At 37.7% G+C, this 14,582-nt stretch overlaps 1 protein-coding gene across 1 annotated transcript in view; it reads left to right on the top strand.

Moving 5' to 3' along the window:
• Positions 1-14,582, top strand: part of POU6F2 (POU class 6 homeobox 2) — a gene marked incomplete at its 3' end in the record, with an annotated part of 305,002 nt that overhangs the window by 94,404 nt on the left and 196,016 nt on the right. The window contains exon 3 of the mRNA XM_018558767.1: positions 13,777-13,868. Coding sequence (XP_018414269.1) covers positions 13,777-13,868 — 92 coding nt within the window. The remainder of the gene's footprint in view (positions 1-13,776; positions 13,869-14,582) is intronic.

The following is a 14,582-nucleotide window of genomic DNA, read 5'->3' as shown; positions in this document are numbered from 1 at the left end:
AATAGGTGCTGTCATGTAATGCTGGCCATATGAATATACATGTATATATAGACACTGGGACTTTTCAGGTGCTACTATGATAGATGGACATGGTCATCAATTTATAAAAAACAATGGGGTAATTAAAAAAAACTGTAGGAGACAGAATCTGGAGCAGTTGCCCATAGTGAAAATTGAAAATAAAAGAGAAAAGATGATTGGTTGCCATAGGCAACTGCTTCAGATTTTGTCTGCTCCAGTTTTAATAAATTCCCCTCAATGCCTTTAATTGTTATACATAGTCAAAAAAACACATGTAAAACAAACTTGGTGCTGATCCATATAGTTGACAGTAAATAGTATCATATACTCCACCAGTCAGTTAAAAGGTAGTTGTCTCATATTATATTATGCAGGTTTGACTGTTGGGGTAAGGGTAGTACTCTATGGGGGAATTGATCAAATCTGGAGCAGACAGAATCTGGAGCAGCTGTGCATGCCAACAAATCAGCTTCTCCCTTTCAATTTGAAATCTTAACTGAACAAACTAAAGAGAGAAGCTGATTGGTTGCCATGCACAACTGCTTCAGATTTTGTCTGATCCAGCTTTGATAAAGTCCCCCCTATATGTTTCGCAGATTGTATGATCTGCTTCCTCAGGAGGTATGGACAGCTTATCTGGAAAAGGTCATGAGAAAACAGAGATTTACATTACTATCAGTACAGGATTAGTTATTACTTTCAATTTATGGCATTTTGTGATGAAATATATGCCTAGATTATATGTTTTCTTTTTTATGGAGCATATTTTCAAAAAATAGAGGTTATTGGATAATAGATGTTAAATAATTAGTATTATGAATATGTTATGACACTGTAATAGTGACATAAAATATATCATTTTTTTGTATCAAGGTTATTGAGAGTATTATAGGGGAATTATGACTACACGATATAGGAAGTAGTACTTGTATTATTTTTTATGGGGGTTTGTTCTTTCCTCTTTTTTTCTTTCATCTGTTTTGTGTATTTATTGATGTAGTGTGTACATCTGCTTTTTCTATTGTTGGAAATCTAATAAATACTTATTAAATAGATAAATATTAAAGTGGGTAGGCAAGTATTCATATATAGTGTAAGCGGGTATGTTATGGTAAAGTATGCCCACTGTGAGTAAGATATTAGCAACATTTACTGAAAGAAGAGTTGCTAGTCCTTTTACTAGCAACTCTATTTCCAAATGTCCTTTTAAGGTTCCACATATAACATCTATAACTTGTATTGAAGTTTTACATGTTTTGCCAAATGGCTGGCACATTTAAAGAGTTCTAATACAATCATGTAATATAGCAAGCATAACAATCTTATGAGCAATAAGTAGTTACACTCTTATATATTACAATATATCTAATCTCTGTATTACCTGTGTGTCTTCAAAACTAGCATACATGGTTATGGTACATACTTTAACAAAGCTTTCAGAAAAAGGGATATTAAGTTCATAGGTTGTGGTAGGATATTAGCCCTCAATATGTGGCATACAGAGGGCTGGTGAAACACAGGTGGGGGTACATAAGTGTAACTAATAGGGCAAAGTAATAAAGCATACTAGCGCTAAGGCTCACATCAATGTATCTTCAAGTTTACCTATATGGTCTATGCCGGCAACTCATAGAAAGAGGGACATGCAAGGCAAGTCCACCAGCTGATAGAAAGAAAACCTTAACCCTCCTTGTATATCCCCCACCCTGGCCACAATCACAAGTTGTAGCTGTTGCAACATGTGACTGACCACACCGGATGTGCTTTTAGTCCATAAGTCACCCAGGAATAGGAATTATGAACTCTACAACTCTTCCTGCTAGTGGTCTCTTTGGAATAATTAAGCCATAGCATATTTAGAAAATGCTTAAAGCACATCTAAAGCCAAATTGTTTTTTTTTAAGAGAAGGGAATAATTGAAACCAATGCTTGTTCCCAATCTGTGGGAACATTTCCCATCTCTTCCTATTCTGTAGGTACCAGAGGAAGTGAGGAAATGTCACCAAAGCTAAGGAAGTGCCCTCTTCAACAGAACAAGTGTCCCCTTTGAAAGTTTTGCCCTTTTTTCCAATTGTGGTGACCACTAAAAATGTCAGATTTTCCCTCACTTTCATTCTTGGTGACTAGGAACAGCAAAAAAATCTGACAAGGGTTCTAGTGTTTCACCACTGTATCCAAAAGGAAAAAAAATGGCTTTAGATATACTTTAAATTGTAATTTTACCAAATTGTAAGTAATGAAATTACACTAACCAGCCATATACTACATGCATCTTATGGAATGTATTTTGCCATGTTTGTGTAAGTGGCAGCATGTTTCCACTTTAAATCCAACTTTTTATGGGATGGAGAAGGGTTAAAACCCAGGTTTATTTAACTGTATTTAAACCCAGTGGGGAAATTTGCCATTGCTTTCTGGCCTTGTGTCAGATAGACAGAAAGTAATGGCAAACCTCTCCAATGGATATGGTGAGAGAGGAAAAAACACTGTTCTAGATGTGTGTGGAAAGGATAGAGCTTTTGTGAATGTTTTATTGCTGTCTGTGTCTTCATGCTCAAGTGACAAGTTTCTTGTATTTCTGTTTTAATATTATGGGGATGAAAAGTGAGTAAAAACCACCTCATTGGAGTCAGATAGCAATAAAACATGACAGAACTTCTAACCCTTTCCCACCCTCTCCAAAGCTAAAACAAAAAGGCAGGAGTTAGATTTAAAAAAAGAGCAGAGCTGATCTTCTGCCACTTAGTTCTAATAACAGCATACACGGTCTACAATACAGTAGTAAATAATTGTACAGAAAAGTTTAAAGAGAACTATGTCTACACTTGTTTGGCTTTAGTTCTCTTTTGGGTCACAGAAGGGCATTTACTAATGTCATCCTGTGACCTAAAACTCAGCAAATAGCAAAAACCACTATATGCTGACAGCGGGAGACACTCTGCAGCCGGGAAAGATCCTGACAATATTGTTCTCATCCATCACGCCACTCTGCCTCTCTAGAGCCCTCCCCTGTCTGTCCCTCCAGTCAGCACTGGAAGAATCGGAGAAGGGAGGGGGATCCCTGCACCGAGCGGTGACTTACAGTCACAGTTCTCTGCAGGGAGAAGATTATAAACTGAGTGATCAGTGGTTTGTGATTGCTCCATTCTCAAACTATAGAGCCGGCATGTGACAGCTGCAGTGTCACACGTCAGCTGTAACTATAGGGTTGAGTGCATTGAATGAATCAATTGTTAGTTTAAACATAAACTTTAAGGGGTATATTTTACAGTAAATGTAACATTCACGGCAAGTATATATTCCTCAAGCATGTATTTTTAATTACAATGACTGATTCATCTGCAGTGAATGTTGGTGAATGTTACATTCACTACTTTACAACTATGTCACTTCAATGTTCATATGCAATATTTTTATATTTACATGACTAAAAATGTTTTTCGGTCTTGGAAAAAAATAAAGCAATGAAATTGTATACATGCTCTTACATAAAAAATACATAAAAACCCAGTAATTGTGCAACTCCACACAAGCCAAGGCTTTGGTTAACAACATGCCAGGAGGTGTGGGGTAAGGGAGTAGCCCTTTGTTTTTTTATTAACTTGTCACATTTTTTTTTATGTATAACACACGTAAGAAACAGTAAAGAATTAACATTTCATTCTATAGATTACATATTTACTTGAAATGTGTGACAACAAAGATCTACACAAGAGCTACAATAAAAACATATTACATTTTAGGACTGCATGTTATGGAGAACATTTCTTGTAGAACATGAAGAAGATTTGACAGTCATGACGCTCATAGGATTATTGGTATAAGATCCAATGCTTATGACAGTTAAATATAGGAGATCTTGGTTGAATTGATCTTTGTCTGCCAATAGTCATTTCTGAGAAATGCTATCAGTGCAAGTGCTTATTTCAAGCCAGAGCAATTGCAATCTAAAAACATTTGCTATTGTACAATGTGCAAATAGTCAAAAGCAATAGGCAAGCACTATAAAATGGTATGGTTCATATAAAAAGGTCACAAAACCTATTTTACGAGTTAATTTACAATAATTCCTATAACATCAGAAATATGTTAAAAGAACACTGTACCGGGTGAGATATGGGGGTGCCTTTGCTGAACATGCTAATTACTTGACTGTCTCTGACTTCAATACATTAGGTCACTAATCCAGAACAAGTATGCAACAGGTCAAATCAAAACTCCTTATTACCATACTTTTTTCATTTCAGTGGATTAACATGACAGCCAGGCTACTACCATTTTCAGATCATCAGCCTACATTCAGAGTGAATGTAATGTACAAAGTGCAGGTGGCAGGAGTATATAATGTACAAAGTTCAGAGGCCAGGGGTATGTAATGTATAGAGTGCAGGGGTCAGAGGTGGGTAATGCACAGAGTGCAGGGGTCAAGGGTGGATAACACACACAGTGTAGTGGTCAAGGGTGGATAATACACATAGTGTAGGGGTCAGGCGTATGTAATGTGCAGAGTGCAGATGTCAGAGGTAGGTAATGCACAGAGTGCAGGGGTCAGGGTGGGTAACACACATAGTGTAGGGGTCAGGGGTATGTAATGTGCAGAGTACAGATGTCAGAAGTAGATAATGCACAGACTGCGGGTGTCAGGGATGGGTAATGCACTATTTCTAAAGTAAACCAATCATATCTATAACAGAGTCCAATGGTCCAAGAACCCTGTATAGTATTAGTTCCACCCTAATGGGTTTTGGGGTCTTGCTCTGACGAAGGGATTGGTTACCCCATATGCGTTAACCCCCTCCGCCCCGTTGGGGTGCACCTATACATCATTCCAGTATACATAATTCTTGGACCATCGGACTCTGTTATTGATATGCCTGGTTTCCTTTAAGAATAGTGAGTAGAACCTCTTTTCTCTTTTATTTCATCATTTGGTCAATAAGCATACTGCACTGGGTGGTGGCACCTGCTCTGTTTTGTTGCATGTTGTCAAGATGCCAGTGACTCCCGGGTTGAGAGGGCAGCCCCATGGCTCCTAGCATTGGCAGTGTGAGCACCAGCCCCATTGGTTTGCGCCAGTCTGAATCTTGCCTATTTTCCTATATACAGCTCAGTGCACACACATCCACGCATGCATGAACACACACTGTAATAGTATAATAATATATAAACGAATAGTAATGCTAGATACACAGACCTGATCCTTAGAAATTATCCTGCAAGCTCAGAGGGTAGCATCCAGGTTCCGAAGCTGGAGCACAAGAAATCAGCCAGATGACAAACTTTCAAATATTTTAGGGTTGTCAGAACAAAAGGTGACGGAAAATCTTCAGGGACAGCTGTTTTATGGACATCTGTCTAAAATGGGTAATCCCCTAATTTCCTCTAACTTCCTATTGCTTCTGGAACAGGAAGTGAAGGGAAATTTCCCCAATGGTACACAGACACCGATATAAAAAACCTGGTAGGGGTTTTAGCCCTTATCTACTCTATTTGAAACTAAAAAAAAGTTTGGACTATACATACACTTTAATTACAGGGTACCTTTAAATAGTTTGTGCCGATAAAAGATGAAGCAGTGTTTAACCCTAAACCCTGTTTTACTTTACCATAAAAAAATCCAATGAACATAAAAACATAGCCATCCAGAATAAACTGACTTCTCATGGCTAAAATCTTGCTTGTCATGGTGTTAATCAACACTTCTCTTATTCTGTGTGATATTTAAAGGAAACTTTTTTTTATTTGTTTTGTTTTTCACAGTTATAATAGGCATCTTTTTTTCGGTCTAGAAATGACAGTGGTCATTTAAATGCCAGACGTATTTTGACAGAAATCACTTTATAAAAATGTCAGCAAGTCTCTGTGTTTTTATTAGTTTGTTCCAAAATCAATTTAGATATTTCAGTTGAGTGCTTGTAAGTATTCCCAGAGCAATGTCCATTTCTGACTTTCTGCACAAAGGATATTACAGATTAATCAGATTTTCAAATTTACGCATAATTGCTTAGCACATTTATTACTTAATCCTATTATGTGCCTATGTCCTTACTGACATGAAGCCACAAAGATAAAAGTTCCATTGAATCATATGTAGCAGTCAATTTTATTGCGATTTTAATACTCGTGCATTTTAAATTATTTATGAGATAATATATTTGTTAAATAACATTTTATAGGCCATGTTTGAACAAAAAAGTAAATGGATAATGCATGACTTCTTTTCTGCTTTTCATTCACTAAGGTAATATGATTATAGCTTCAATAGTTGTATTATTTATAATTTAAATATCAATTCTGGGCAACAAGTGAAACCAATCAGGGACCTACTAATGCATACCAGCACACCTGAGATGTGCTAAACTCTGAAGGTTCACTTTTTACCTTAATCTTTGTTGTCCATAGCCCACTGCATCCACATTACACACAGATCACCTCACAGGGTCAGTGGCAGGACAGTTGGAGTGAAGTTTAGTCTAATATACTCTATCTGCTTCCTGCATCACCAATCACATAAGAACTCTTAGTAGTTAAAAACGTAATCCTTGCAATGGGGCTACCCCTGCACTGTAAGGGTTAAGTGGTCATTTGGTCTAGGGTGTAAAATAAAAAAGATATACTCACCTGAACCTTGGTCCTGTGGCAGTGACCACTCAGCTCTCTTATCTTTCCAACATGCTGTGGTATGTCCCTCGGTTGCCTCCGAATCCGAAACAGCAGAAAAATTTGTTTTCTTGATGAAACAAATGGAAATGTTTTTCGTTTTCATTTGTTTAGTCAGAAAATGTTTTTTTTTGCCCTGCACATGTCTAGTATATCTATCTATCTATCTATCTAGATAGATAGATAGATAGATAGATAGATAGATAGATATAGATAGATAGATAGATAGATAAATATATATCTATTTAAATCTATAATGTCTATAATTCGCTTTTGATGCTAACACTACTTTATATAACCAAATGGTCATATTAAATGATTTCGTCTAATATATGTCTTAAATTGCTTACAGATAAATGCAAATCTATACCTTAACACTAATATGGAGATTATTTGGTCTCAGACAGTGATATTCAGCCTTGGTCATCTTATGGATAGAAGTTCTTTCTCAGATATTTTCTCTCCTAATTCTTGGTCTATTCCCTTTGTTCTTTTTTAGTTGGTTCACATTCTGTTCTGGCCTAATCCTTCCAGTCACGTTCCATTGTCCATTCCCTTTATTTGATATTTTATAGGCTGACTAAACCCACAACATTTATAACTTGGGAATATATGATGTTAGAGTCTGAGAATCGCTGATGTTATATTCTTTTTCTTAAAACTTTGAACCTAAGTTCACCGTTATTCTACAGAATAAGAGAATAACACGGCTTCCAGTGTGGCCATGTTACATTATGTATAGGTGATAAGTCTAGGCCTCACAGTTTCATTCTGTGAGCACTTCATAGTTCAGACAGTGTGAGAGACAGCAAGTAGGGTGTTCCAGCATCACAAGTTCCTGACAAAAGGAAATGGGATAGACAGGGACACTACAGCAGTGCCTGGATAAACAACTGAAGTAATAAACAGGCAGACTGTGCTCCATGTTTTCATATCAAGGATTACATTTTAATTGTGACAAATGTATTCTAAAAGGATTTTTAAATAGCCACCAGCAGACACAACAATAGTTATTTAAAACCTACCAATCAAATCTGCAAATTTTTATGCAATTATTTAATAGGCTTGTTCACAATTATCTTGTAATCAGCCAAGCAGCATGAAATCGATACATAGGGCTCTCTGGTGGTAGACGGATTAGTTTTACTTTACAGTGAGCTATTAGCATAATCTGAGCTCAAGTTAAAGTCAAGAGAAATCTTTTTAATTTATCATTAATATTCACATTTAACCTTGAGGAAAATCTGACAATATCCTAAAATAAAATGTGCAAATGGACTTTATTGACAATATTTATTCTCCATTCGCTATTGATGTGTTTGATGTATTGCATCCCTTCCATAGTTCGGAGGGTTTCTGAAATAGAGCATGCCTAGTACGTAGATGTGCATGGACGCATAAGCTATACATCTTTTAAGATAGACACACCTCCTTAGTTCAACTCCTTTAAAGCCATTGCAATGATTGACTGCTATCAGCCTTTAGTTAGTTTTCCATTTTGGGTAGGTGTCCTTTTGGGGAGATTTCCCTTAACGCCCTGTTCTGTAAGAAGTGAGAGGAAATCTCTCCAAAGTTGACTGTTATCACAAAAACTTTGTTGGATTTTTCATTTACAGGTGAAACTCGAATAATTAAAATATCGTGCAAAGTTCATTTATTTCACTAATGCAACTAAAAAGGTGAAACTAATATATGAGATAGACTCATTACATGCAAAGCAAGATAATTCAAGCCGTGATTTGTCATAATTGTGATGATTATGGCTTACAGCTCATGAAAACCCCAAGAACCCCAAATCCACAACCTCAAAAAAGTAGATTATTACATGCAATCAATAAAACAAGGATTGTACATAGAACAATATCGGACCTCTGAAAAGTACAAGCATGCATATGTACTCAGTACTTGGTTTGGGCCCCTTTTGCAGCACTTACTGCAATTACTTTTGCACGATATTCTAATTATTCGAGTTTCACCTGTATATCTGTTCTGGTGACTACTCATTATTTAGATTCTCAAATTTCAGTCCCAGTTACATTGCTAACCAGAACAAATTGAAAAAGCTGCTATCAGTCACTTTGTCACAGGAATTTTCTTGATCTACTAAGGCTGTTCGTAGACTTCCACTGCAAACGCAAAAAATAGAGCAAGCCCTATTTTTTGCGTTTGCAGAGGAGCGGAACGCTGGCACAGTCTTGCCACGTGTTCGATCGCACTGCGGGCAGGGGGCGTGGAAGCGGTGCCATTGAATTCAATGCACCGCCACGCCCCCTCCCGCTCCAAAATGCAGGGAGGAGTTTCTTAGCGATCGTGGTGTGTTCCAGCAGCTACCGCTCTGGAACGCACACACTTTCGGTGTGAACAAGGCCTAAAAGGCTGGTCTATGCACAAGACTACTTTCGTGTAGGGATGATCAAATGTGCTGTTTGGCCAGTTGTCATACACATCATAGAGATGGAAAATTGAGAATGTAAATCCAAACCCTTATGAAATCTATGAGGGGCAAATTTTAATAATCAATTCTACTCATTTTCAAGGCTAATAGTCAAGCAAATGTTCAACAAAGGGAACATGTACCAATGCAAAAATGCAACTTTGAGGATGGCATAGAAAAAACACAAATCCTCTCAATTACTTGTGTGGAAGATGCCTTCAAGCTGTCTGTGCTGTTATGGAACAGTAAGATTCTCATGGAAAGCATTAGTAACCCCATATTCTGACATCACATATTTAGCATGTGTAATACATTTTTACTTCTACATTATTGTTTGGTTTAAATAAAGCATCAGCAGCACCCCAGTCTGATTCACTATAACTAGAAAAAAATGCTTTTTTAAGTAGTTTTGGTTGCGACACCTGATTTTTTTTATCCAGCAGTAATTGGCCTGAATTGACCTAGAGGAAATTGTACATAATGACATACAGCAACCGTGTAAAAATAATGCACAAAAACAATTTAAAACCACATCCCCACTTTCTCGGAAGCCCCTTCCATCCTCGTATCCCCCAATTATTTCCAAAATATCTAAAATATAAACTGCAGTTATGTGTTTGTTAATTTGGCTAGCAATAGGCAGCAATTTGAAAGAGCTCTGCAGTGTGGGCCTCTTTTTACCATATCTGTTGCTGACAGCATTATTGTGGTCTGTAGTCTCTGCCTGCAGCATATCACTGATAGTTAAAGTATCAGCCATTTGTGTACCACATGCAATATGACTATGCACCAAAAGCTCAGTGGGAGCAGCACCTCAATCATGCCAGTCAGCAGTAAAACGCCCATACACCTTCTCCTTGTTCCTCACTTTCCACTTCCCCACCCCACCAAGATTCTCCATCTGTATCCACTTCAAAATCTGTGGCTTCAAGCGATAGGGAGGATGTAGTCTTACAAGGGGTTTAACAGGCTTACCTTATGGCATATCAAGTTGGGAGGATCAACATAGGGCCATGCTGAATAGGGCCAAACGTATGCTTTCACTTCACTGTACCTTCTAACCCCCACCCCGCAGTCTCCAGCAGCATTCTTGACCATTCAAGTGTGTCTTCCACAGATGCTGAAGCAGAAGGATAAAAATGTTCCCTAATCACCCTCGTGTCCAGAGTCTCAATGCCAGCTTGACTTTTACAACTGCTCCCATACCAGCTGGTGGAGTTTCCGTGATTATATGCTTCACCACAGTGGCAGGTACCCAGCCACCATATTTTGCCCAGAAAGCCATGCCGGCCCTTCAGTGGCATGTGCAATGTCTCTATTTGTCATATGGTCAGCAGCAGGGTCCACATGACCACAGACACATGGTCCATCAAGCATGGGGAGCTACATTACTGTAAGGACTTAGCCTGTCTAGCCCAGTTGCATTGTTCGTTCCAGTTGGTTTTCCAGATTTCCTCTGCTGCTGCCTGTTAAGCCTCCTGGCTCGCCTCTGCTGGCCCCCGCATCCTCGCTGCTTGGTGTTCTGCCTCCCAGTTAATGCTGCCACTCTCCTGATGCCTCTTATTACTTGCGCCCCATTGCTTGTGGTGTCCAGTTTTGGGACACCACACCAGTTTCCATGATGTCGAATGACATTAAGGGCCCACCTCCAAGATGGAGGGGGCAGCAGCTAAAGATAAATTGAACCTGCTGCTCACACACAAAAATGTATCTCCCTGTAAACACTGTGTGATATAACCCTATGCATTTCAGATTTCCTCACCACACACTGACTGTAAATGTGGTACTTTGCAATGACACTGTATAGAATGGCAGAAACTATCTCTCCCTGCAAGCACCTTGTGATCTATCTATTATAAGTGTCCTCAGCACACACGGACTGTAAATATAAGAATTTTCAGCAGCACCGTATGTGTGGCTGAAACTCTCCCTGGCAGAATCTCTCCTTCCAAATACTCTGTGATCTATCCCTGTCTGCTTCAGCACAGGGATTCAGTGTGTGTATGTGAATCACTGCAAAGGTCAGATTTTCCAGCAAACAGCATGAGCAGCTATCTGTCCCTTACAACACTCAGTGATCCATCCCTAACTATTTTTTATGTTCATTCCTTATCTCCTCCAACATACACTGACACAAGTCTGCTGGGAACACTTTTATAGAGAGGGGGGTGGCACATAAGAAAACTCCATGGTTGGTCCTTCTTAGCCCCTTGACTCCAGAGGGCAGGAAGTGCATTGTTGGTAAATGCAAATTGCGAAAAGAGGGAAAGGGATTTAATAGCTAGATGCTGTCAGTGTTGCTTATTTTGGGGGAGCACAATAGAATTTGCAACAGGTTCTACAAAGTGCTGTGGGTCAACAGGCCTCTGTTTACTACCACATACATAATAAAATGTCCATCTTGTAATTGGGCTGCTCAAAGTAAACTTGTAGCAGTATGGAATATTTTTAAAGGAAAACACTGTTATATAACATGCACCATAAGGTGGCAGTTCATACTTCTGATGTAGCAAAAATCCCTTAGGACATGCCCTATAACCTCATAGGATATCCATGTGGCATAGGTATACACCATATCTCGAAATTTAAGGAGAGTCCAGTGACAATTATTAAATACAATTTGTTTATCTTAAACTGAGGTTTACTCCAAAGCTAAATTTCATCAAGTAAGCTGATATATCATGCAGCAGACATTCTACTTCTGGACTTATTAAAATTGAATAAGAAACAAACACATACCCACCTTGAGACAAGTTGTAAGGGAATTTACTAAAGCTGAGCATCCATACTAATGGTTGGATGATCCATTCATTGAAAATACGTCACCCAACTTGAAAGGGTTAGACTCTTTGTCTCTTTTTTGTAGCCATCTGTGCCCTTTGTTGGGATAAACACTACCTGATTTGGACCAAATGGCACCAAAACATAAAAAAGTACACTATACCACTTTTCCAAATCCATATTCTATTTCCTATTACTGGCTGCACCCTGTTTAGACATCATATATTTATAATTCTGAGGTGCAAGGGTTTACTTATGCATTGCAATGCCCCAAACATGGCTAGCATAAAGTCTTGTTAACCACATCATGCCCTAAAGCAGGGGTCACACAGTCTTTGCCAAAGGTATCTGGGGATAGAGAGAGACATGGCCATTTGGACAAAGTTAGACAGTAAGCAACTATGCCTAAACAATTACCCTCTCCATGTATATAGACCATGCATATAAATGTTTTATTAATTAAAAATGTATTATTTTTGCGATCTGTCATTTTTTATGATGTCACGCATTGCAACATGTGACCGGTAAAAACCCATTTCAGATATACCTCAGACCTACTATATGTCCTAGTAGAATCTTAAAACAATAAATAAGATACAACAAATAAATAGCTTCAACAAAATTATGAAATGGGTTCCTATACTTTATAAAAAGTGACTTTAATTAAATGAATTTGCAAAATGCTACTGGTCCCTGTATACATTATTATGCAGCCAGACTTTATCAGATAGCTATGCTGCTGGGTCCCATAACAGGTCTGTTATGGCTGTAGCAACATGTAATCAAGAAGGTCCATTCACTTTAATATGACTTAACCATGTTAGCATAATCACTTTGAAAATACTTAAGATGACCTTACATGAGGCTATCTGCGTGTTGCTGAACATCCACAGCTGGCTTTGATGTGCTTTCCTGAGTTATACTGAATGCCAAATATGAATGCGCATGTCAATCATCTGAGGACAAAGGAATATCTGCAAACATTTTCCTATTCTCTTGATCTCCTTTGACTACAGCACTAGTCTCTTGGGGTTATCTGTCATGATAGGACCCCATCTGTGCATCGTATTATAAAACACCTTTTATAGGAGACCTTAGTAATTTTTCTTAGAATTCATGATGTTGTTCTCTTTAAATGTAAGATGGCTACGAACATTGCAGCTTTAAGTAAAAACTTAAAGATTAGTTTTCAGAATCGAATTCAATGTTTTAACAAATAGGGCAAATGCATTTATCAGACCTTTGCTATGTAAGGTTTTTTTGGATTAAGGAAATGTGATATCTGTAATAATGACTTAAAGTAAAATATTGAGATAATATTTTTATAAAGTTTTACAATGTTGATACATTTATTTACTACACTTGATTTTTCTATCAGGCTGAATTCATTCAAATCAAATGCAAAGCACCAACACTCAGTATAATTTTACTATCCAGTGTCGTTTTATCAAGGGAATTTTGAGACAAAAGATAGTATTGTATCAGTTGTAATAAAATCATCGTGCTGGTGATTCCTTATTTGCACTGTGTTCAGAATTACACTTGCTGTTGCTCATCGGAGCATGAAAAGAAATTACTCTACACAGTCACGCTGGGAAGTCATGTATGTAAATTGATGTATAATGTGACCCACATTAGCCTTACTGATGAAAGGTTCAGTTTCTATGCTGTCAGATCCTTGTATCTCCTTGAATGAGCCGACTGCACTGAATGAACATTAGCATAATTTATGCAGCTGATAAGTGATTTGAGCTTCTGGGTTATTGATAAACCGTTTAAGCATATCATTTTCAGCCTGATGCTCCGTGACATCACCAGTGAAATGTAATGTGCTGATCTCTGCTTCAGATAATAAGACAGAGATTCTCTTTGCATTGCAGGAGCCAGAGGCAACTCCGTGGCGGCTGAGGCAGGTACAAACGATCTTCATCCCCCCAGCCAGTCTCATCCGGGATTCTCAGTTGGGCCTCAGGTTTGTGATATGCATGCACCTGTGACTGTTCTATGCTTGTACTTAACTGTTTGCACTTTGACCTTAGTTACTGCAATACATGCACTGTATGTTTTACAGATGTATTTAGGAAAATATAGTGTCTGTTATGATGCTATAGGTGTCAAAATTTACTTTTAAAATACAATTAAATAGAGTGATGGAGGCATATTTAATCTATAGTTCTATATATACAAGTATATTTACTTGTATACTTAACTGTATAATTGTAGAAGATATATATGTGTATACAATAGTACACATGTGTATGTTCAATTCCAAACTAAATGAGAAAATATATGGGTCTTCTGTTTTGCAGTTTTCTTTGTTTATTTAGCATTTAACACACTCTTGTAACATTACACACATGTAATTAATTGTGATTTGGTCACAAATACTTTCCCATTGTTCAGTTACTTTCAGTTGTTTAATAGTATAGTGTCACATGTACATATTTTTATATATTATAAAACAGTCTCTGTAACACATTTATATTGGGGTATACTGCTTCATGTTCAAATATATTTACAGCCCATTACTTTTTAAAGTTTCTTTCATATTAGTGCATCATAATTTCACAATATTTTCTTAGTCAAGCTGAAACTTTCAGGGAGACGTGTTTTCATAGCGCATGTTAATGTATGACACATAAATTGGAGTGTTCAAGACGTGTCAAAACTCTTCCTTTCTGCATTA

This window comes from Nanorana parkeri, unplaced genomic scaffold (assembly GCF_000935625.1).
Source record: "Nanorana parkeri isolate BGI_ZX_2015 unplaced genomic scaffold, ASM93562v1 scaffold357, whole genome shotgun sequence".
NCBI classification, from domain to species: domain Eukaryota; kingdom Metazoa; phylum Chordata; class Amphibia; order Anura; family Dicroglossidae; genus Nanorana; species Nanorana parkeri.
The sequence above is the reverse complement of the archived record's forward strand: the minus strand, read 5'-3'. Positions and strand labels throughout refer to the sequence as shown.